Source organism: Teleopsis dalmanni, chromosome X (assembly GCF_002237135.1).
Source record: "Teleopsis dalmanni isolate 2A chromosome X, ASM223713v2, whole genome shotgun sequence".
In the NCBI taxonomy this organism is placed as follows: domain Eukaryota; kingdom Metazoa; phylum Arthropoda; class Insecta; order Diptera; family Diopsidae; genus Teleopsis; species Teleopsis dalmanni.
Window position 1 is genome coordinate 21697440 of NC_051848.1, and position 22686 is coordinate 21720125.

The 22686-nt window shown below is 30.9% G+C and overlaps 1 protein-coding gene and 2 non-coding genes across 7 annotated transcripts; 2 read left to right on the forward strand and 1 right to left on the reverse strand.

The window, feature by feature from the left end:
• Nucleotides 1-3425: 3425 nt before the first annotated feature.
• LOC119689141 lies at nt 3426-15022 on the reverse strand. 5 transcript variants are annotated; one of them, XM_038103897.1, is made up of 5 exons: nt 14870-15022; nt 14224-14394; nt 5849-6102; nt 4240-5671; nt 3426-4146 (listed from the first exon to the last, which is right to left on the reverse strand). In XM_038103897.1, the coding sequence occupies exons 3-5, from the start codon at nt 6023-6025 to the stop codon at nt 3587-3589; spliced, it is 2169 nt and encodes a 722-aa protein (XP_037959825.1). In that variant the 5' UTR covers nt 6026-6102; nt 14224-14394; nt 14870-15022; the 3' UTR covers nt 3426-3586. The 5 variants fall into 5 exon arrangements, with proteins under 5 accessions (XP_037959825.1, XP_037959822.1, XP_037959821.1 ...); XM_038103894.1 differs by lacking the exon at nt 14224-14394 and adding an exon at nt 10039-10209 and having other exon boundaries at nt 4240-6102; XM_038103893.1 differs by having other exon boundaries at nt 4240-6102.
• On the forward strand, nt 11181-11253 carry Trnan-guu. The gene has a single exon. It is a non-coding gene; the product is annotated as a tRNA-Asn (tRNA).
• Nucleotides 15023-15363: 341 nt separating the features above from the next.
• Nucleotides 15364-15436, forward strand: Trnan-guu. Its single transcript has one exon. It is a non-coding gene; the product is annotated as a tRNA-Asn (tRNA).
• Nucleotides 15437-22686: the final 7250 nt, after the last annotated feature.

Here is a 22686-nt window from a genome sequence, read left to right on the forward strand (position 1 = left end):
ACTTAATACTAGTATTATTATTGCTCTTCTAATGTGCAATTTCCCAAAAGGAATACAAAAATTTTACGCACGCTTTGCTACTTACATTTTACTTACACCAACTTAAACCAGCAACCACATTTAGATATGAATAAACACATACATATACGTACATATACATAAATACATACATAATACAATATTTTATATATTTGTGGACACATAATGAAAGAAGAAGTTAAGACTTTTACTGTTTGCAGACACAGACACAGACACAAACACACCACCAAGCACACACACACACACATACAAACGAGCATAATAAGCATAACAATTTTTTTTTATTACTTTCGCATGTCGTAATAAGGATAATGCTATTTAGTGTCATAGTGCAGCATAATACGCAATCACACACACACATACACACACACACATACACACACACAGACACAAACAGACACACAACGAAGCTGTGACAAACGTAAATTTTATTTGTTTGTGAATTTGTGTTGCTTTGGGTAATTCCGTACTTGTCTACACATCAAAAAGGAAGGAGCAAATTGTTATGTGCCATTGCCATGCATCCTTAATTCCCAATGTTTTGCATCCTTCAGTGTTGTGTAACACTTTAAGCAATCGCTCCGAATCATACACTGCAACATAACAGTCTGCATATAAAAATGATGGATTTTCTGTGTAAATGTGAACAAGTATATCCTTTTCGTTAAGGAAACGCTTATGGAATCATCTTAAAATTTAGAAAAGAAACGCAAAATTTGCAACTTCTCAAGTGTATGAGTTCAATTATTTTTATTTCAGTTTAGTTTGTTAATCTGAAATATTTTGTGACTTGCAGTCATATAAAATCTGCTATACTGCGAACATCACTAAAGACGGAGCGTTCTTTCTAGTAAATTTTGTCATATAAAATTGTTGACACTTCATCCTGTTGAAAACTGAAACTGTTTTGATTTTGAATCTAGATCGTTCAGTTTTGAGATAAATTTCATTATTTCCAATAAAATCTCTTTATGCAAAAATAAATTGATATATTGAAATAAATTTTAGGATATGACAATGAACTGAGCTCAATTTTTGAATGAAAAATACATATCAAAAATGATTAACAAAGCTTGAAAATTTAATAAAAACTCAAAAACAAATATAAACTTTTATAAAAAAATATTTTTTTTTTATATGCCAAATTTCTGACTAAATTTTTAATGCCTTTTTTTATTGGTAAATCTTACCCTTTACTCTCCTTATCAAACGAGATTCACTTTAGTGCAGTTATTATTTTTGATTGATAAATATCGCACGGAATTTATAATAATTGAGATTATATGATCTGTTATGATCTCTAATGAAATGAACAGTTCTTTCATTTGACTTGAAGGTAATTAAAACTTGATTTGTTTCGATATATGTGTTTGTGGAAAATATAAATGCTTACTAACACAACCACAAAAGTAATAAATCACTCTTAAAAGGTACGAACGGGGAACAAAATTTGATAGAACGACAATTTAGTTTGAATCCAGATTACTGGTAAGATTAGGTTAGGTTGAAGTGGCGATACTGTGTCCAAAGCGTCTTAACTTGGAATGTCAACACTATGTCCAAAGCCCAACACTATGAGCTCAATTAATAACCTATTGCTATATCACAGAAGAATCAGCAGCTTAAATTAGATAAGTTTGTAATGACGATGAAAATTGTTTACTTTGGCATATTAGTTATCGTTTAAAACTTACAGGGTTCAATAAAAACTTGAAACCTTAATAAAGCTAAAAATGCTTTTAAAAGATACATCTTGTAGCTGACTTAGATCTTTTAGAAAATAAGTCAAAAGCATGAAGATTACCTTGCATATGCAATGAACAGTGGTAAAATATTATTTTTTTTGCTCTTTATAAATGCGATGAGAATCAATTAAAGTCAATTTTCTTGTAAAGTTAACTAACTGTCAGTATATCACTGTCACAATAAAATCACTGTCTGATTGTCATTCTTACAATGCATCTTAATATTGTCTTTTGTTAGGTTAGTTTTGATTGTATGAGAATCTACTAAAAAACATATAAAAATTAAGAAACTCCAAAATGACCTTAAACCCTTTACAAAGCCTAATATAAGATTCTTCCAAAAAATAAGTACCTACAGTGATTAGTCAACGTTGCGCATACGCTAGATAGTTACGAAGTAAATGTTAAGCACTTTCTTCGCTTTTTTTTTACAATGCGACATTTAATTTCTAACATGGTTTCAAAAATTTCAAGAAATTTTAGAAAGTGTCTTGAACTCTTGACTAAGCCTTAATGCTCTTTAAAGAGTGATCTTTGAATGATCTTTGCACGAGATTTTTTATAAACTTAGTCCCTAGAATGAATGTGCTCGATTGAAACAAAGCAGATGTGATGGACTTTCATCGTTTTTTCCTTAACTGCCACAGGAATGATTAAACGAGATAATTACTGTTCTAATGTAGATCCGACAATAAATCTGTCATAAGACTGATGTCCTTGCAGGAGATTTCAATATCAACTGTTCTTGATAAAACTGATCTTGTTCTTCTTTCTTGATAACGTTTAGTCTTCCCATTTTATATTAAATTGCTCAATTCAGTTGGATTTCAACAAACTCTTGGTTTGCTACCACTGATAAACCCAAATCTTTTAAATGTAATACTGGGTTTTTTTATACACCCCCTTTGAGAAACTCGTCTACTCGGTACGACTTTATTATTTTGAATCCTTTAGCAAGCGATTTTGTTTTGATACTATGTAGACTTTATGGTTGATTCAATCTATGGTTCTTTTATATTAATTATAGGATTTCCATTTGAAGTCTATTTGCTACTTAAAATAAAATCATTTAGACTAACTTAATGGACAGTTATTGTATTACTAAGAGGCATTATCGGAATTTAGATAATTCAAATATGAATCACGAAAAATTTAAGTTGTTTTTATTTTTATTTTTATAGCGCTCACAACAACAGATCCAGTCTCTCTTAACCGGTGATCTGTTATGATTCTGACTAGTACTTAGATGGTCGACTCTTTTATTTAACATGACTGGACAGAATAACCTTAACTTCAAATTTAATAAAAAATTAAACATGCCTCGCATAACTTCTTTTTTTTATCCTTGATTAATGAACTGCATCATTTTCTTTGTTTGGTAACCAAGATCAATAAAGAATGTAAATGCATTTCATTTAGATTAATAACACTGATTAAATTAAAAACCTATTTAAAAATAAATACTTGCAAAAGGTTAAACTTTTCCACCTACAAGTAACGCATTTTATATTGAAAGGAAGATCGCAAATAATTTAAATGAAAACCTTCCTTTTACAAAGAACCTGAGCCAACAACGTACTTCGACTGATGTCATGTTTTCTCTTTAAAAATTATAAAACAAAAAAGAAAATGTTTTCCATTGCCAAAAATTTAATTACCAAAAAAAGTTGTAAAATATATTTTTTACCCATAACAATTTAAAGTGTAGACGTTAACTGGATGATTAGTTTAAGAATTGCAAAACCAAATAAAACCTATCTTCAGAATAAATTTTTACTCATTTGTTCACATTAAATCTTGATTTACTTTGGAAATTTAATAATGCGAATATCATCAGCCAGTTCATCCTTGTCTCTCTGCTCATAACGATAACGGTATAGTCCTGGTGTTAGCCACGATTTTGGAAGAATGACTGTAACGCCTCTAAACTTGTATTCTCCAGTACGATTTTTCGGCGGTGGAGGATATTCAAAAGGATTGTCTGCATAAGGCTTTGTGTGAAGTGTTCCCTGGTAAGCTTCCTCCATATCTTCCCAAGCATCGACATCAATTGGCGCAATTCGACATTCCCCTGAAACAGAAACATATCTTGTTGGTATACAATCAGACTGATCGTCTTCATCATCATCATCTTCCGACATGTACTTCTCCCATATGATGTCTTTAATCTCTATTTTATTATCTCTATCATCTGAATACTTTCGATATATTGACATCGGTACTCTGTGCTTGCTCATAGCAACCGGGCGTGAATTATTGCCATGTTCGCTGGAAAACATATTTCGGTCAGGTTCGCGAATAGAAGCAGCTACGCATTTGGAAGCGGGTTTCTTTCGCAAACGTCTATTACGTATTTTCTTAACTAAAAATAAAATGGTAAGAGTGACTTGTATGAAAAAATCTAACTTCAATCAACTAATTAAAATCTTACTAACATTAGAAAAATTATACTTACCAGAATGTATTTGTCTATCTTTTGATGGGGATCTATTCGGCTTTGGGTCGATATAGACATTTTTTGTTGGATACGGAAGCTTATCATCGACATGTTCCAAATCGCCTTGTTGTTTTTGGGCATCTAACATGAGATCTGAATAGTACTTCAAAGTCTTAGCACTCATGACACTTGTTAGGTTAACAACATCATATTGATGCATAGCCTTGCATTTTTCAAAATGATCTTTGTGTTCTTTTAAAGCCGATATGAGATTTGGATCATATTTTGACTCTTCACCATTTCCCATACTTGCATGGCTTACAGTAGAAGTATGATTAGAACACGCCTTTTCAGGGTACTCACGTTTTAAAGCCTTAGCAGCTTTCATCAAAAGTTGGTGTTGGTACTTTTCAAAATGTTCTTTGTGTTCATTTAAAGCAGATATGAGATCCGGATCGCATTTCGATTCCTCACCATTTCCCGTACTTGCATGGCTAACAGCAGAAATATGATTAGAACACGTCTTTTCAGGGTACTCACGTTTCAAAGCCTTAGCAGCTTTCACCAAATGGTAGCGGTTCCACTTTTCAAAATGTTCTTTGTGTTCATTTAAAGCCGATATGAGATTCGGATCGCATTTTGAAGTTTCACCATTTCCCATACTTGCATGGCGAACAGCAGAAGTATAATTAGAACACGTCTTTTCAGGGTACTCATGTTTCAAAGCCTTAGCAGCTTCCGCCAAATGGTAGCGGTTCCACTTCTCAAAATGTTCTTTGTGTTCATTTAAAACCGATATGAGATTCGGATCGCATTTTGAAGTTTCACCATTTCCCATACTTGCATGGCGAACAGCAGAAGTATGATTAGAACACGTATTTTCAGGGTACTCACGTTTCAAAGCCTTAGCAGCTTTCGCCAAATGGTAGCGGTTCCACTTTTCAAAATGTTCTTTGTGTTCTTTTAAAGCCGATATGAGATTCGGATCGCATTTTGAAGTTTCACCATTTCCCATACTTGCATGGCGAACAGCAGAAGTATGATTAGAACACGTCTTTTCAGGGTACTGAAGTTTAAAAGCCTTAGCAGCTTCCGCCAAATGGTAGCGGTTCCACTTTTCAAAATGTTCTTTGTGTTCTTTTAAAGCCGATATGAGATTCGGATCACATTTAGATTTTTCACCATTTCCCATAATTGCATGGCTAACAGCAGAAGTATGATTAGAACACGTCTTTTCAGGGTACTCACGTTTCAAAGCCTTAGCAGCTTTCACCAAATGGTAGCGGTTCCACTTTTCAAAATGTTCTTTGTGTTCTTTTAAAGCTAATATGAGATCCTGATCGCATTTTAATTTTTCACTACTTCCCATACTTGCATGACTAACAGCAGACGCATCATTAGTACATGTCTTTTCGGGGTACTCACGTTTCAAAGCCTTAGCAGCTTCTACCAAATGGTAGCGGTTCCACTTTTCAAAATGTTTTTTGTGTTCTTTTGAAGCTAATTTGAGTTCCTGATCGCATTTTGATTTTTCACCACTTCCCATACTTACATGGCTAACAGCAGACGCATCATTAGTACATGTCTTTTCAGGGTACTCACGTTTCAAAGCCTTAGCAGCTTCTACCAAATCAATTTTTTTGTTTGTAGCATTTCCTGCCTTCAAACCATATTCATCGGAGGAATGTAGAGGTTTAGTCTGTAACTTCTGTAATATGAACTTCTTTACGGCATCATTTTTAGCAGTTATGGCCTGTTGAACAGCTGGTGTATTGATGAGTTTGTAAACTTTGCTCATCCACATGATTTTGTTAATTCAATTTCCAAAAATGCAAAATGCGATTTTTAAATAACCCAACATGGGACAGAAAAATTTTGATACTATATGAAAGAAAAATATAAATGAAATGAATTTCTCGAAGAAAAAATTATGAAGGTAAATTATTATAACAAATTTGAAATTTCCTCACTTACTGAGATTATTTGATTTCTTCAACCAGTAAAAATAATACTGCTATAATATAAGTAATATAATACTATCTTTACGTTTATACTAATCGAACCTCTTTTGTATGGATTATGTATAGATTTGGTACAGATTTTGTTAGAAAAATGGCATATATTGCTGTATTTTTATCTACTTAAGTCGAATAGTGTAAATATAGGATTATGCATTGGATAGTTCAAAATTTTGAAAATAATCTATGAGAATTCGAATTTTTTTAATTTTTAATTTTTAATTTTTATTTCATTAATTTCCAGTGCTTCAAGTAGTACCAGTAGAGACAACTTTTAAGAAGACTTCTTAAAAACCAATTCGGTATAGATTTTGGTTAGTTTATTGGCTCCGATAATATATAACAGGAATAGCATTTGATTTCCTTCTCTGCTGCATATAGTTTTATTAACTTTTGTCTTAATCAATAAAAGATTCCACTTAGCTATTAGCTCGTCTTTGGCCCCATTCTTTTACTATAATGCTTTATATTTGATGGATCATTGTATATAAGACTGTAAGTATAAGTTGAACTTGGAAGTGAATGGCCAGATTGCAGACAACTGACCAAACATCGTACTTAATTAGAATTGTTCTAACTCAGAGTCAAAAAGTCAAATAGTTTATTAAGTAATGTAGGCCATTTTCCGAGTTCGTGCATCTGGGCACTTTTACTCTTTAATAGCTGGGGCGTTTCTGCAGAGTTCCACCCATCTAACTGATTAATTTGTGTATTTCTCGTAAACTTCGTGATTATTCAATGACTGATCTAAGATCTGCGTATTGCCACGTATGGTTAATGGCTACTCTGAGATTAGATAGTGCTAAGTATCTTTATTAAATGAGCATTAAATTAACATAGCGGGACGAAATAGTCTCTAGCTTATATATTATTCTATAAGTTGAAAATACATATTATAAGCTATTATTATTAATATCAAAGCATAATAAAAACATTATTTCTTATTAGAAAAAGATTAACATAATTCCCTTTTTTTTGATATTTTGAGTTAATCAATGTTCAGATACTTAAGTTCATATTAATCATATTTTCTATAAAAATACAAGATACTTTTGGAGAAATTATATATTAAGGTGTTTGATATAAAATTACTATATCCTAGTTTTAAGACAATTATTCAATAAAGAAACAAAGTGAACCACAGGGGAACTCAAAAAGTTTCCTTACATAGCATTTTACCAGTAGAGTTGAGAAGGTTCATAATATAATATTTGGGTTAATCACCTTCTTTGCTTTCAGCACCTAGCTATCAGGGAACTGACGTGTGATATAAATTTTTGCTTTTTTAAGAAGAAAACATAAATCTGTTAAATTTACTGAATATGCAATATTGTTTCAGTAATGTTTTTGAATTATTCAATTCTTTTGATATTGCAAATTCATTTTCACATCGCTAAACGCTGACGCGAGTTCATTATCTGCAATTGAACCTACAAAAATTGAAATACGTCCGCGTATCTCATTGACGCTGAAGCATTTGTTTATTGTTGTTTTATCAATGAAATTAATTTCATCAATTTCGAACTCATAAAATGCGTTTATAATAAACAAATATTTTAGTTTTGGTGTCATCGTTGTAGATACTTTGCGGGATGGTTCGATATCGACAGTGCCAATTGAGAGGGTCCGTTCGCAGCAATAAACACCGACATGAGCCATAAACTTAATAAATTAGGAGTCTGTTTTATAAACCGAAAACAAGTAGAACTAATAGAAATTTTGAAATTTTGCATTTATTAGTTGAATTATTTTTGAATTTTGTCGACCGCATTTGCGCCTGCAATCCATTGAATTGTTTGAAATTGCTCCAATGAAGTTCTTTTTTTTCGCGATTAAATAATTTTGCATGACCGCAAACTGAGCACTCTATTTTATTATCACTACTTCCGTATGACACATAGATTTGATGTATATTCTAAAATAAACTCATGTGTACATCATCAGTCCATAATTTTAATTTGCATACACATTAACACTACCACTGTGACTGCCTGTGATTTTGTTTGCAATAAAATTTAAACACGAAACTCGAATGTAATTCAATATATTTAAATAATATTTAATTTCTTTAATTTTCAATTATATTATATTAATTAATCGCAGGCTAATATCATAACAACTGCACAGCAAACTTTTTAAATTAAATAAAATTATTTTATTTATGAGAACATTGACTGCAGTACGGAACCTTAGCGATTTTATTTGGCCGTAATATTTATTTACTTATTAAATATAGCTATATATATTATATTTACATTAATTTTTATATTGAAAAAGCATTACAGTGCATACATATAGAACATTATATATTCATTGCTACTATCAGTGAATCAAAAAAAATCTCTGAACAATAGACTTCTGTAAGATCACTTTAACGATCATTCTCGTATCTATCATGGATCTATCGGGTACGAGCTTATATATCACATTTCCAGCAACTAGATTTGCAATTACTCTAAGAGTAATATATCACGGCAAGACGCTGATATAGAATTGCAGTAAATTCTTAAAATCAACAACCAACTAGAAAGCTCGTAACATTAGTTTTGCTACTGCCCAGCAAATGTGCAGCACTTATCAAAACACCCTCGCACATCTTCTAAAAATAATTGCAGTTTATGTATAGTTTGTAAGATGTCTTAAAACTTTACTCATAAAAAAAATCAATTTTTGTGTTTTATATGCCAAAAGAATTTCTTCATAGTCCATATTTTTATAAATATGGACTTGAAAACTTCCTTAAGCCTTCGGGAGGAATCGAACCACCAACCTTTCGATCATAAGCGAAATATGCTAGCCATTGCACAACAAAGGCTTTTGTCGAGATCGTTCTAAAGATTAACAAGAATTGATCATAAAAAGCTTACTTCAACATTGATCATTTCGTTTAGAAATAAAAATACTTCTGCACTTTTAAGTATTGTTTTTACCCCATTGATCAGACCAAGAAGAGTAAGCCCACATTCCTTGCGTCTAGAGACAAGTGTTTAATTCTTTTAGTTCTTGAAGTCTACACACTCAAATTGTCCAGCTGGTATAAGTTTTACCAGTTTTTAAATTTTTAATCATCGCGTATTCACATAATGATTGGTATTTCTACAACTATCATATGCAGTACGCGCGACCTAGGTTCATATTATATTTTAATCATTCAATTCCTTGACAAGGAATTTTATTTTAGTGCAGCAAACATCTATGAAAATTATTGTTAACAGACAAATTAAGATTTAATAATGACCTGTTATACCCCACAGATGCACAGATATTATCCAAATGAAGAGCTTGAACTGTGTGCGAGGTGCACTAAATTAACTAAATTAAAATAATAAACTAAACTAAATATTCTGAAGAACTTTTCGATACTATATTCTTCATGGTACGACAAATGTGTAATAATAAGTATTATTACTTTTTACAATCCATACAAATTCTGTACAAAAACTGAAAATGTTAATAGAATTTTAGCAGAACAATTAATAGAACTGTGAGTTTTGACTTTTGACAACTTCATCACGTACTGTGCGTAAAAATTTTTTAAAGTATACAATGGATAATCATTGCCATGTCCACAAACTAAGATTGTTGTTAGCAATAACTTACAGAACTATTATCCAACCAATATTTTTTGTTATTAAATGCTACTGACAAGAGCTGAATGAAAAAATTAAAATCTTCAAAATACAAATCTTCAGAATAGATATGATGCATCTACTTTTAAAAGTTACGAAGTAAGCATATTAAATTATCTATTCTTTTTTATATATTGTCACTCTCTTTTTTATATAAATAAACCACTTACCTGGTTATCTAAATAGCTTATAAGAGTTCCAGAATGGTAGTAGTACCAATTTAGTTTGAATTTAGTTCACACAAATATGCACTAAATTGAATTATTACTATCCTATTTGCACACTTTAGTATTTTCTTCAATTTCGTCAAAATTTAGTTCCACTCGCACACCGCTAAAATACTTGATAACAAAATAAATTTTAGAGATATGGTGATATTATTTTTTTAATTGAAATACTTAGCATATTTGAATTTGTATAGTAATAATTTATATAAGTCGTAATTTTTTTCTTTCAGAGTACCAAAAGAATGCTCTCTTCTTACGAAAGAAAACATATGAAGTAACAACAATGCTCTTAGTACAGCCAGATTCAAAAATCAGTCTTTTGTGAAATTCACTGGAAATATGTTGCGAAATTCGAAATTGTTGTGATGCCAATTTGTTTTGACCATACTTAATGCTGTTTTTTTACATTTATGAAAGAAAAAATTACGACTATGATACATTATTTTTAGCTTGTAAGAATTCCAAAACGGAAAAAGTGTCAATTTAGTGTGAATTTAAATCACTTATCGGCGCATTTCAGTATTTTCTTCAATTTCTTTTCTCAAAAGAATATTTTATTTTATCCTTTTGTTTCATATAAATAACATACCTGGTTTCTTAAATAGCTTGTAGGAATTCCAGAATGATAGTAGCACCAATTTAGTTTGAATTTAGTTTACCCAAAGAAACACTAAATTTAATAACTATATAACTATCTTATCTGCACATTTCAGTATTTTCTTCAATTTCGTCAAAATTTAGTTTAACTCACACATATAAAAAATATTTAATAACTAAATAAATGTGAAAGATATAGTAAATTAATTTTTTAACTTAAAACTAAGCATACTTGAATTTGTGTAGTGTAGTGTAGAGTAAAGTAGACAAAAATATTTGTGAAAAACACATACTAATGTAAACAAATAACATCAGTTTTGCATATTTTGTTATTTCTGTCAAGTGAAAGACTGTCGGTAAGCATGAGACCGCAATATATATATAAACAAATATTCATGATCAATCGATTGAAAACATTTTACTCCACTACCCTTCGTATTAGTGAACATTTATTGTTTATGAAGACAATTCGGATGATCGATATTCAAGCCACTGTGGCGCAATGGTTAGCGTATTGGGCTGTTAACCCAACGGTTGGCGGTTCGAGTCCGTCCAGTGGCGTTTATTTTTTGCTCTACTCGTTTTAACTAACATTAAATAAACTCTAATTATTCATTTAGCACCAATGTCGGTTAAAGAACTTGAAAAAGTAATAGTTTTTAGCAAAGAAAAATTTTTTTAACTAAACATTGAAACATCAATAAGACTCTGACTTATGGTAACATATAATAAGAGATCCATTCAACCAAATAATATTTCGCAAAAAAAAAACAATCCTTTTGCCCACGGGCAGACTCGAACTAATAACCTATCGATTATGAACCGAACGTGCTACCCATAACGCTACGAGGGCTTGTGTGTCACTTTAAGTTATCATAGTTTTAATCTCTGAATAGTAAAAGAATCTATCTTTAATTAAATAGAATTAGATAATGAACTATGGAGTTTTATTTAAAGTAAGCTCAGATCTGTTGAAAGAGTGTAGTAATATCGTTTGACATTTGTTAAAAAAAGTAGATTAATGGTAAAGACAATTACAAATTCATTAAAAAATGGAGTTAGTGATCGTATGTACAATTCTTGGACTGTAAGTGTGAGGAAATGAATTCAAGCAAATTTAACTGTGATTTAGTGTATAACACAAACATTAACATTTTATTACATTTGTAAACAAATCTTGCTCTTTTCGTAAAACTAATTGGAATTAATGCATAAACTACAGCTATATATATTAACATATTTATTGAAAATTTCAACACACTGTGTATTAACACAAAATTAAAACTTCTGATTTGATAGAGTTCAATTTCTGACACTTCCTGTCTTAAGAGTATGTACGTACGATTAAATGAATAGATTTTTCTAAAGTCCACTAACCATCCGACTTATTTTGTGTTTTCGTCGTTCATTGCTAGTCGTATTATCTATGATTCTCTATGCAGAAAATGCTATTCTTTCACATGTGATTCAATAGTGATTTCACCTTATTTTTAGTTTCCTTCTTGCTTTAGGTAAAAGGCGTATCTATGCGTCACCTAACAAATTCATCTAGTATGGAATTGGTTTGAATGTGGTTTGAATACAAAGTGTACAAGAAGTTTTTCACCACTTTATGATGGGTTTTGAGTTCAGCATCACAGAGCACAGCCCCCTGCAGCTTGACTATCCGAATATATACGTATTTCAGAAAAGTACCTATTGAAGATGAGTACTTGCCTTTTCAATAACAAGTACTTCTGCATGGATTACATTTCAATGATCCGGTAGATTGAAGGTCCTTTTTATATTCTGGATGAGAAGTTGGACTCCTCCTTCTACCTTGTTGTTCACTTGGGATTCATCCGTATATATGGAATAGTGATTTTGTTTATTGAATTTCTAGTGGGGTAATGTATATAAGCTCAATATATGAACTTGAAATACAGTATGGAAGCATGTCCATTATCACTTTGTTGCTACGCTGAACAATCAGTTCCTTACTTTAAGAGCTGATTATGCAGCTACTTGATTTTCTATAGTTATGATAAGTGTCAGAACTAACAAATTTATGTTCTGCGTTGCAGTTTAATCAGATTTGTCCTGCTAATTCCTCTATACATAGATGTTCGCCATACAAACAATTCTTATAATAGGATTGGTCTGATTGACTTATACATATGCATGGTGGGTAATGGTGATATCCCACACTTTAGACTAATGGATTTTGTGCATGCATATAAAGAACACTTATTGCTCAAATCATCTATTCCGCTTACCATTCGACTTAATTGCCTTGTCACTAAAATGGCTGCAATGAATAAAATATCTTACTCAAACATAGAAACAGATAATGAGATCTAAGTATTTTAAACAATAGCTGAGTTAAAAATATACCAATGAAAAGGTTTCTTTTCGGACGTGTAAATAGATAATTAAATAAATACTTTTGCTTCTATATTAGTTCAATTAATAAAGTGATTTATTTGCTATATGCAGTTGATATTTCCAAACAAGCATACCTAATTGAATCCATATCCTTCCCATATGAAATACTGATAATATTATTAACAAAGTCTGGTACATCTTTTAAGGTTCTACAATTATTTAAGTTTCGCTTAAGATCAGAATAAGATTGATTCTAAGAATTCCTAACTTTAGAATTAATTGAAAGAAAAATAGCTTTACAGGACTAGCAAAACCAAGCTGTGCAATTCATAAGACTATGATATGACGAACTTGATTATGTCCGGACTGTAAAATTTAGAGAGTTGTGTACTTCCTCTGCGTCATATTGATATTGCTTCAAAAATAGTCCTTTTTGCAAATATTTTCGCTCACAGTTTCCATTACATATTTTAATTGGTTACCGTGGATTTGAGTTTCCGAAAAGATCAAATAGTTTGTGGGCTTCATATTATATTTAAATCATTCAATTGCTTGACAGCGTTTTATTTAATAATAGTAGCATTCAATCTTTAATTATTTGTGGTTAAAAGACTTTTCATTTAGTTTTATTTTAGTGAAGAAAAAATCAATGAAAATTATTATTAACACATTAATTATGACTTAATAATAATCCAAATAAACAGCTTGGACTGTGTGCGAGATGCACTAAATTGACTGGATTAAAATAATAAACTTAATTAAACATTCTGAAAATTTTTTGGATACTATGTTCTTCACAGTACGACAAATGTGCAATAATAAGTATTATTACTTTTTAAAATCCATACAAATTCTGTATAAAAACTGAAAATGTTAATAGAATTTTAGCAGAACAATTCATAGAACTGTGAGTTTTGACTTTTGACAACTTCATCACGTACTGTGCGTAAAAATTTTTTACGGAACTATTGGATAATAGTTCTGAAAGTAAATATTTTTTGTTATTAAATGCTACTGACAAAAGCTGAATGAAAAAAATAAAATCTTCAGAATAGATATGATGCATCTACTTTTAAAAGTTACGAAGTCAGCATAATTAATTTTCTATTCTTTCTTATATATTGTCATTCTATTTTATATTGTTTTTCATATAAATAAATAACGTACCTGGTTAACTAAATAACATATAAGAGATCCAAAATGGTGGTAGTACCAATTTAGTTTGAATTTAGTTTACACGAATATGCACTAAATTGAATTATTACTATCCTTTTTGCAAACTTTAGTTTTTTCTTCAATTTCGTCAAAATTTAGTTCAACTCGCACACCGCTAAAATACTTGATAACAAAATAAATTTTAGAGATATGGTGATATTATTTTTTTAATTGAAATACTTAGCATATTTGAATTTGTATAGTAATAATTTATATAAGTCGTAATTTTTTTCTTTCAGAGTACCAAAAGAATGCTCTCTTCTTACGAAAGAAAACATATGAAGTAACAACAATGCTCTTAGTACAGCCAGATTCAAAAATCAGTCTTTTGTGAAATTCACTGGAAATATGTTGCGAAATTCGAAATTGTTGTGATGCCAATTTGTTTTGACCATACTTAATGCTGTTTTTTTACATTTATGAAAGAAAAAATTACGACTATGATACATTATTTTTAGCTTATAAGAATTCCAAAACGAAAATAGTACCAATTTAGTGTGAATTTAAATCAGTTATCGGCGCATTTCAGTATTTTCTTCAATTTCTTTTCTCAAAAGAATGTTTTATTTTATCCTTTTATTTCATATAAATAACGTACCTGGTTTCTTAAATAGCTTATAAGAATTCCAGAATGATAGTAGCACCAATTTAGTTTGAATTTAGTTTACCCAAAGAAACACTAAATTTAATAACTATATAACTATCTTATCTGCACATTTCAGTATTTTCTTCAATTTCGTCAAAATTTAGTTTAACTCACACATAAAAAATATTTAATAACTAAATAAATGTGAAAGATATAGTAATTTCATTTTTTAACTTAAAACTAAGCATACTTGAATTTGTGTAGTGTAGTGTAGAGTAAAGTAGACAAAAATATTTGTGAAGAACACATACTAATGTAAACAAATAACATCAGTTTTGCATATTTTGTTATTTCTGTCAAGTAAAAGACTGTCGGTAAGCATAAGACCGCAATATATATATAAACAAATATTCATGATCAATCGATTGAAAACATTTTACTCCACTACCCTTCGTATTAGTGAACATTTATTGTTTATCAAGGCAATTCGGATGATCGATATTCAAGCCACTGTGGCGCAATGGTTAGCGTATTGGGCTGTTAACCCAACGGTTGGCGGTTCGAGTCCGTCCAGTGGCGTTTATTTTTTGCTCTACTCGTTTTAACTAACATTAAATAAACTCTAATTATTCATTTAGCACCAATGTCGGTTAAAGAACTTGAAAAAGTAATAGTTTTTAGCAGAGAAAAATTTTTTTAACTAAACATTGAAACATCAATAAGACTCTGACTTATGGTAATATATAATAAGAGATCCATTCAACCAAATAATATTTTGCAAAAAAAAACAATCCTTTTGCCCACGGGCAGACTCGAACTAATAACCTACCGATTATGAGCCGAACGTGCTACCCATAACGCTACGGGGGCTTGTGTGGGGCTTGTGTGTCACTTTAAGTGACACACTTTCAGCGTAATGACTTTCTGTGATTATTTGATTTTTTGGTAGATCAAGATCGCACTCAACGAACTCTGGTTCACAAGCGTTGTTGAACTCCTATATAATATTCCCAAATAGTGTTTGTTCAAGCGCAAAATATTTGAATTTAAAATTTTTGAGTCGTGTGTGTGTACTGACTTATGCCTAAAATATATTTTAATATATTTTATTGCTATGTTTGCTTTTGTAAGTGAATATAGAGTACATAGGTAGGAATTTTTTTTTGTTTTTTTTTGTCTCCTTGCTTTTAAAAAGAAATTTCTTTTGTACTACTTTTGAATTTTCAACCTACAAAGTATGGACATTAATTAAGAAACTATATATATATAAATATATAAATAATAATATAAATGAATATGAATGCATTTCAACTCCTAAAACTAATACAACCTAAATATTTATTGAGATGCAATGCAGCGCTACAGATACCTGTGGTTTACTCCAAATAAAGTAGAGTGTTTTTTATTTCCACAGCCCGCTGAGTTTTAGTAATATAATTTAGGCATATTAGCTGTAGTACAACATACCACTGAACTCACCAGCTCCACATAAAATTAGTGTGATTCAACAATCCTCATTTTCGAAAGCATTTCCACCAAATTTATGTAATTAATTTACGCACTGCATTTTTAGTTTTGCCTGCCAGTTGAGCAGACAAAAGCATTTTAATTAAAATCATACTTTGGTTTGCACTTGTTAATGAAATTCCATGTGGCAAATGTAAATGTAAATGTAAATGTAACTGTAAATGTAAATGAGATTGATTTAAATAAATACGCACCGAATGACACGCTCAGGATGCAGCCACTTACAGCATGGTGTTACGCCTAAAAGTATGCTAGCACAAGAGTATTATCACACATTTGCCTAATTGCACACAAAAGCAAAAATGCACCAGCACAGCTTCCGCTTTTCCATGCACAATTCAGGCTGGCTGAAGTTACGCAGTAAATGCGGCATTTGCCACAACCCAGCAAAGAAGTACTTACAGTAATTAGATACTCTACCAAATCCTTGCTATCATCCTCTTATTTAATCTAAGTAGGAAAAGAAAATAAATTGAGTTCATCTCAAAGTTTCTTTTTCGACTGATACTTTCTGAGCCTGAAATGTGGTTAAAGTTTCCTCAAGAATATTTAAATTTATTTCATTGTCAATCAAAACTATTTGTTAGTCATTTTCCTTCTGGGTGTTTGGGTGTTTGGGTGTTGGGCTGTTTGGGTGTTCTAGTATTTGGCTGCTTCTCTTCCGACGCCGGAGTGTGCACAGCAATGCAAAAGCAAATAAAGCTTCCATCAAATTTAAATGAAAATTAGAATAAATGATATTGCAGTCATTTAAAATTGCATTAGAGGCAAATGCATGTTAAATGGATATTAGAGTGTTCCTTAATGCGTCGAAAATGTTTGAGCATTTGTATTGGCAGACAGTAAGGCAGACGGCCAATACTCGGACGGAGCGCTTTGGCAAGGTGGAGTGCATTGCTCCAAAATCTTGCAAATAAAATAATTTTGATTAATGACAAATATGAAGCGTAAAGCTTAAATGTCTGAATATGGAAATTTATGTGCATTAAAATCGAGTTCTACGCATATGTACCAACAGATGCAAGTATCCATATCGGTTCACCATTATTTGCTTCAACATTTAACATTTTTATTTGCCAAAGTTATTAGCAATGCAAAATCAGAAAGAACACAAGTATGCAAACATATGAATTTGCATAAAATTCATTTTAAACGAACAATTTTATAAAATACATATTAAAAGTAAATCAGCTTAAATAATTATAAAATAAAATAATTATTTGCATTATTTAATCAGGTAAATACGGTGACCGATCAATAAAGACTTACGTACCATCATAACTTTCTATTATGATGCAATATCGTGCAACACAAACCAAAAACTCGGCTCTTGAGATTCCGTCCGGTATCGGACTCGTCCAATTCTGATTCACAGATGTTACAGAACTTATGAATAATATTTTGCGTTTACCATTTGTTATTCCAAATCGTCTAAAAATGTTTCGAAACATACGATTATTCACAGCATGTAATAAAAACCAATTACCCTGTTTTGGATGTTGTGATTGAGATCACAATGTTTGTGGTCCCGGGTCACAAACGTTTCAGCACTCCCACTGAGTATTTCGCGTTAATTATTTGACTTTCTGTATACTCTGAAAATGTCACTTAGCACTATGCAATTATTCTCATTGGGTTATAAAACCCAACAGCTTTGCTTTTAATATCTCAACAGTGATAGCACTCGTCGATTCTCGACCTTTATTAATAAAGAAGTTGATGATAACATTTTTCGTGATTTAAGACTGCATAACGTGCCTTTATGATGGTCAAAATCAGGGAGATTTCTGCATTCACCTAACATTATTCGCTTTATAATCAAGCTGTGTTTAGTATTATCACTGGTTCATATTTAACACTGCAATACATGTTATAAAATGGAGAATAACAGTGATGTGATAGTTCTTAAAAAAAGAAACGTTTTTTTATACAATTGATCGGATATTAATAGTACAAGAGCTGAAAAATCCAGTCGATGAATATAAATCTATAAAGAAGTGATCCTGAAATAGGCACTTCAGCAACCAACTTAATGGGTCTTCAAGATTGGAATATATTTATTTAAAGTAATTCACATTATTTATTTGAACAATAAGTTAGCAGTACTCTTTAAATATAATTGTGGTTATGTCTTTTATATTAAATTCAAAATATAAGCATACGTGAAATCGCCCAACAGCTGTTACTGCGACCAGAAGAGTCCTATTGTACCAATTTCATTATTGATTACACAAAGCCCCTTAAAGTTTTGTGAAGAAAGTCCATAACTAAATCTAGAGAGGAGTACTTAATCTGTTCTAGTGACAGAAATTCCATATGAAATAAGTCTCTTCTGTGCGTTGTTAAAACTGGAGAGCCACAAAGAATATGCATGCATGGTAGTTTCCTCAACTTCGAGGCATGATCTGTTTTCAGATCTGATTTTTATATATTTTTTTTATTTTTAACAAATTTATATTTAGGTATAAGATAAATCATATTTTTAGTAAATGAATATTTATTATTATTAATATTAGAAACTATTAACATTTTAAAAATGAGTAGAATATGAAACTGAGGAGAATAAATTAAAGGATTGTCTTAATATAAAATTAATTTAATCAAATTAGAATGTCTGTTACTAGTATTTCAAAATGATTTAATTTTTTTTATAAACTCGTGTTTATAAGCGAGTATGTCAAGTACATGAAAATCCAGTCGAAATGTTTCAGGCCTGAAGAAGCACGTATGGCTGATATAAAATTAATTATAAAGTTAATCAATTTAAGCAGACAAAATGCCACAAACAATTTTAAATGTTATTTTGTTTTTTAAAACACTTATTGAGAAATAGAAAAATAAATAAAAAATACTTCAATGCAGTCTGTCTACAAATTGTCTGTGCTATAAGCCAAGAAAAAATAATTTACTGTATCCGTAACATCCTGCGGTATTAAGGAAACTTTAGTACAATGGGAGTGGAAAATTTCACAAAAGTTTTTCACACAAACGTGATTTAGTAACTATTTAGACATTATATATGAACAACCTAAAGTAATACAACTCTTTTTATACTATTACTAAATGAAGCTTAAATATACTTTTAATTAGTATATACCATAACTCACCAACCGACATAATACTCCATTTTGGCTTATGTGTTATTATATTTTAATACACTTTTTGTAAAGAATAATGGATTAGATTAGGAAACTGCATGATTGGATTATGGATTAATAAATGAATTAGATTGGACGATTGTAGGACCATGATTCTGGATTTTATGACTAGATTGTGGATTAATGGATTAGATTGAACGATTGTATGTTTATACAGAAGAAGCTTAAAGTATTCCGTTTTTATAGTTTGTAAAAGAGTTCATCCAATTGGACCACAAACCTTATATCCCATGCTAATAAAACATTGATTATTATTTATACATGTAATTCATTCCGTTGACAATCTCACAAGGACTGGATCGTATGAAAACTTTTTAGGACTTGAACTTTTTTGTGGAGTAAGTTGTAGCATAATATGGTCTCTTATCGAAAAGTACATTTCTGCCGAAAGTAATCGCATTTCTTCTTCTTCATTCCATTACGTTCCCAGGGGAACATTGGGCCATAAAGTAATCACTCTATGATACTCTATGTGACAGTTAGGTTAAAGTGTTAATTTGTTGCTACAATGACGCCTCTTAACTGTAGAGCATCTATAACCAGTTTAGAATCTGAAAGAAATATTATCACTAGTTAACAAAAATAACAGTTTGGCATAATCTAAATGTACAATTAAAGCAAAAATCAGTCTAGATATGTCTGTTGATGACGCCTGTTACTTGGTCTATTAGAAAACGGGTGGCCAAAAGGAAAATCCCACAACATTCATGCGCACTCTCAAAGAAAGAGAGAGAGAGTGATTTGTATGTCATCAACAGCTAACATTTTGACCTTCATTCGAATGGTGAAGTGTTTTCTGTTAGTGTTGCTGTGTCCAATTTATTCTATTTCTATGAGACAAATTCTGTACGAAACACAAATAGGTACGAAACATCGCATATATGCTATGCGACAATGTATTGCTTGGTGGATCGTTGGAAGGGTGTGTCCAACTCCCTAATATATTGAAATGTGATATACAGACTAAAACACCGCCTCTTTGGAGAGACTTATTTCATACCGGAACTGCATTTTGTTATGAATTTTGATTTGCGTCCAGACCTCCAATTTTTTACCGTATTTTGTGGTGTCAGCCTAATTTATTGCCTCAGTTTCTACTTCTCCTTTTTAGGTCTGTTTTCTGCATTTTAAGGACTTGAATCACATATGATCTATCAATTACCAGTTCTTTAGGTTTGCTCTCATCTTTTCCACTATGTTTTCGGGACTTATTGTTTCAATTCTGACTTTTTCTCTTCTCTATATCTGAGCCGCCTCTTGCTGTAAAAGAAGGTGTGCTCTGCGTTGTTACAATCACCGTTGCCGTAAATGTAACTGGATAGATCAACCAGGTGATGATATTAGTTGTCAGTCTAGCTATGCATCTTCCTCGCGTGCTATTGCTCCATCTATCTTGTCACATTGCGATGAGTTGCTACTGATCTCTACTAAGTGGCGTAATTGGAATTCTTTTGCAGTGAACAGTCAGTACCAGAGACCAGGTGAATTACATTTATTTATAATATAAATCAATTTAAAAAAAATATCTATGATTTTTCTAATGTCGTATAGAGTAGTTTTAAATTTGGGTTTCATTAGAATTAATTAATATATACAATTTTCTTTCCTTTCAATATTTCGTTTGAATATTATATTACAAGTGAATATCTTTAATAAAATTTAAATTCAATTTTCAATTCCATTTAAATTTTAAATAAAAAACAATTATTGTAGTATGTATTATTCAGAAGCCATTTGCCTATCTTTTTATTTTTATTTCACTTTTTAATGTCATTATTTCATTCTTAAAATAATAATTTAATTAAGCCAAAAGACAAAATTCTAGAGAAAAGTGAGTTGCATGGTAAGATACAAAATTAAATGCAACAAATCAAGCTTTTAATTAATTAAATCCTTAATGTGAAAAAACGCAAGTCCTTTGAAAGTGAATAAAATGGAGAGAATCTTTTCATTTGAATTTAAATAAAAATAACGCTTTTTACTGAAATAAACTGAAAGCGCATTAATTCTCATTTCACTTCAAAAAGCATTTGACTTACATGAAAAAAGTACAGAGAAAAAATCAAAATTGTTAAATTAAAAAATGTATGGAATTACTGAAGCTTTTTTCTTAAAATATTTAAAAACTTTTTGTACAACAAAAAAAGTAAAAGAAGGCATTACATTGCAATTAATTGAAACCCCCTAAATGCTTTCATTATCACACATTTCAAATATTTTCCTTCACTTCGTCATTAAGAAATATAATTAATTTCTTCTCTCCGCACTTATACTCGTATATTTATGGGCTTATGGTATTCAATTTAGTCCCCACACATGCAGAGAGCAGCTTGTCCGACTGCGGGATCAGGTATGTCTTCTGAATAGAATAAAAAGTTCAAGTTCTTTCTTAAAATGCCAAAAAAAAAATCAAAAACAAATAAACACTTTCACATTCGATGAGACTGGTTTTATCCATTTCTTTGTTTTGGAACAGCGACATCTATGAGTAAAGGTAAATGGTTATAGGTAAACGTGTTTAGTATATACAATTTGCGAATCATTTTAAACAGGACGCTTTTGTGTGTGGTGTCGTACACTATTTTAATATCTATGAACAGACAGTCATGTTATATACCCATGTTCTATCAAACCGTCGCTGAAGAGCCTATTGCCTCAGACTGTGGGCCCCCTAGCTCTTACAATAAAGATTTAAAATTTCTAAAATTTTTTAAATTTCTTAAATTTTTTAATAAAAACGTGTTTTGTTTATGTCTACCTTTGATGGTGCAGAAAGGTGAGTTACTTTGTGTTTTACACAAATGAAAATCATTTACTTTCCCTATCAATGTCATATACTTTTTGATTGAATACGCAATTCCATTGAATTGTTTTTTATTTTCCCCTCAAAATAAATTAAAATATTCCATTATACGGATATGGCATAAGTAGCGCTGCGAGACATGACAACCGTTCCCATTCTGTGCCTGGCCACGATTTCTTCTCTACTTGGGACACAAGGAACTGCGGGTGTATGAGGCGCCTCGATGTCATTAAACTGTTTTCAATTGTTTGTTATGCAAACTCCAGAGGATTTTTATTTTATTCAAAATGTATCGTGAATTGCAGAGAAAGCTTCGCTTTGGTTTCACTTATTTCAATTAA

Excerpts from the sequence above, each read along its gene's own strand:
- LOC119689141 (XM_038103896.1), bottom strand. The coding sequence starts at position 6,025 with ATGTGGATGAGCAAAGTTTACAAACTCATCAATACACCAGCTGTTCAA. Across the intron at positions 4,147-4,239 it reads AGATAGACAAATACATTCTG|TTAAGAAAATACGTAATAGA; the intron begins GTAAGTATAATT and ends TTTTATTTTTAG.